The following is a 3,135-nucleotide window of genomic DNA, read 5'->3' as shown; positions in this document are numbered from 1 at the left end:
TCGTCATACTATTAAATGAAAGAAAAAACAGACATGGAAATTTTATATTATTTGTATTTTTACACGCATGCATAAGTGAATAAAAATCAACATTACGTGAGTATGGAATTTAATTAATTGGGAGGCGGAGGGCGTTAATAATCCGACGTGGCATCAACCCTTGTGATTCTAACTTCTAACTACCAACATTGTCGAAAGTGCATCCAATCAAAATCCGGTCATTCCAATTTTTTTTTTTTAAAAAAAGAATTGTAGAAAACAAAGAACGAAGCAGGCTACAGAAACAAAACAAGGACCAAGACAAAATATATAAATAAAATAAAATAAAAAATTCGGAAAATTTAAATTGGAGCAGAAAGAGAGTAAAGGCAAAGGCTAGACTTTTTAAAAAAGTTTTAAGTTAGAGAGAGAGAGAGAGAGAGAGACAGTAGAAACCCTTGAGTTCCAAAAATGTCAGAGAGAAACTGAACACAAAAGCATACGAAGATACTGGGAAACTCCCTCCCCCCTTTCTCTGTCTTTCGTTGTTCATCGTCATCTTCCCCAACGGCCATTCTTCTCCATGAATCCACACAAAACCGAAGAGGGTCTCTTCCATCACCACCATGATCTGGGCCCACCTCACCAGATGATCCAAACGCAATCACAGCCGTCCATTTCCCCACACGATGACGCACCGGACCCCTCCTTCTCCCTCCCCGAAATCGTCCTCTTCCGCTCCTCGTCCTCCGCGGACTCGCCCAGTCGTTCCTCTTCCGAAAACGACGACGCCGCGACTACTCACCCCGCTCCTTCCTGCACCGCGACAACAACCGACCTAACAAACGCCACCCATAAAATTACCGATCAGTCCCTGGGCTACATTAGCCCCGACCCTCACATTTCCTCTCAGTTCTACACCTTCAACGCCGAGTCCCATTCCCTCATGATCCGCTGCATCAGCGAACAGCGTCTAGCGACTCCAGCCGAGATCCGAACCGCCACGCCTCGCTCCGTTCTGAAATCGTGGCGCGCCGTGTGGAAGGACCGCAACGAGGACACCGCTTACCTCACCGCGTGGAAGCGAATCCAAGACAAGCTCACCGCGCACGTGGACAACAGTTCGGGTAACGAATTCCTTTGCTTTAAAAATAATGCTAATCAATTCGTTTCCCATATTAATCAATGGCAAGATATCGTCATGAGTTTTCACGGCGACGCCGATTTAAAGCACTTGGGGCTTAAAGAGACAATAGAGAGAATCAAGCAAGTGTGGACCGTCGGTGCCAAGTTCTATGGAATCCCCGAGAGTTACATTAGGGTTTGTGTTGCGGCGTGCCCTGTATGCAACGGGTCTTCGGGGTCTGCTTCAAGGAGTAAACGTCGTCGTTTTGAGTACACAGAGTCTTTTGATGTGCCTGCGAAGGAGGTGCCTCATAGGTTGCAGCAATTGGCCGCAAAGCACAAAGTCGTGCTCTGTATTAGGCAGAAATATATTAGGTATAAACCTTTTATGGCTGAAGTGAAGGATTATGCTTGTCATCGAGCAGGAGAGCCTGCAGCAAAGAAGTCTAGGATTTTGAAGAGGGAACCTTATGCATCGAAGAGGTGTGGTTGTGGATTTAGAATTAGGGCAATAGTGCCAATTGCAAATTATAATGAGAAGGATAAGACATTTGTATACCAAGAGGAAGGGATGGCAGTATTTAAGTTATATGCGGTGCATTCAGGGCATGAGCCAGGGCCATCGGATGGGAATGCGAGGATTATGCATCGCGTTGTTGGGCACAAGGGAGGGTTTTTGATGGATCAGGATATGGTATATGGGGTAAGTGAGGATTTGGATAGCGAGGGGTTTGGGTTGATGGGGAAGGACCAAGCAGATTTGCAGCTTGCTATTTTGCAGCAGGTGCAGGAGTTAAGAGCTGAAATTGGGTTGTTAGAGGGGAGGATTGGCAAGATTCCTCGTCAGTTGTTGGGTTCAGTATCTAGGGAGCTGTTTGATATTTTGAGTAAAGTTAGACGTTTAGGGGAAGAGGGTCCAAAGTCAATGGGATTGCTTTCTGACAAGCCTCATTCAGATGACATGTTGGTTGGGGAGAATGATTTGGCACACTGGAGTGATCACCACCATGATCGAATATATGGGGATGGCAAGGATGCTGAATTGATTGAAGACGATGAAGACAGTTTTGGAAGAACGCTTGGGGATGTTGTTCCTTGGGACCAAATGAGGACGGATTGTAGGAGCCAGAAGGATCTGATAAGCGAGCCTTGTAAGACGGATAAGTGGTTGAAATGCAGTGATTTTGATGAGAAGAGCATTCTTGACTGTGAAGATACTAAACTAACCAAGCCCATGAGACATGATGATGGTATAGTGACAGATGTAGGTCTTGTTGGCATTCAGGTTGATAGTTTCTACCAAGAAAATCCTAAGTGGTATGATTCTCCTTGTGGATTAGATTCCAGCACAGATTGTGGTGATAGTGGATTTAGACATGGGGAGATTGTGTAGAATTCTGAAGAGCCAGGTTAACCCACGCTAACATAATCTTGAATTTATATTGCCCCCTTCATCCCTTCTCACAGCTGGCACTGGATTGTACATTTATGTATACTGAAGATTGGAACTTACATGCTTTTAGGTGTCTTTGTTGTGTGTGGTTTCTGTAAAGTATAGCCAATTGGGCTCATCTGCACATACCTTATTATAACTATTTGTTAACATGTTGTGGACATTCACGATTTTTAGCTGGATTCCTCTTACAATGGACACCAGTGACTCTTTCATCACCTTTCTTTTAGATTCTTGTATGTATAATGTATTGTATGTCCAATCTTTCTGGTCTGGCCGTCGTTATAACATTTATGTTCCGTTATGTTCTCTTTCATATTCATTTGTATCTTCTCTTGTTTGAAAACTCATTAGTACATTACAAGGTTCACGTCTCTTTACTAATTTCAAAGAGTTTGGTTAATCTACTAGTTGGTTTGATGATACTGGTGGTTTTAATCATTCGCCTGAATTATGGGTCAAATTGTGTGGATGATATCTAGGGGCTTCTAATTTGTATGTTTCTTCATCCTTCCTTCCTTTGCTTTTTGTTTTGTTATTATTTTATAAATGTGTATTATGAATTTTAGAAGGGATGA

The 3,135-nt window shown here is 43.2% G+C and overlaps 1 protein-coding gene across 1 annotated transcript; it reads left to right on the top strand.

Annotated features, from left to right (window-relative positions):
- On the top strand, positions 394 to 2,927 carry LOC18614291. Its single transcript, XM_007051977.2, has one exon. The coding sequence runs from the start codon at positions 563 to 565 to the stop codon at positions 2,495 to 2,497; it is 1,935 nt and encodes a 644-aa protein (XP_007052039.2). The 5' UTR covers positions 394 to 562; the 3' UTR covers positions 2,498 to 2,927.

The sequence above is a fragment of the Theobroma cacao genome, chromosome 1, assembly GCF_000208745.1.
Source record: "Theobroma cacao cultivar B97-61/B2 chromosome 1, Criollo_cocoa_genome_V2, whole genome shotgun sequence".
Taxonomy (NCBI): domain Eukaryota; kingdom Viridiplantae; phylum Streptophyta; class Magnoliopsida; order Malvales; family Malvaceae; genus Theobroma; species Theobroma cacao.
The sequence above is the reverse complement of the archived record's forward strand: the minus strand, read 5'-3'. Positions and strand labels throughout refer to the sequence as shown.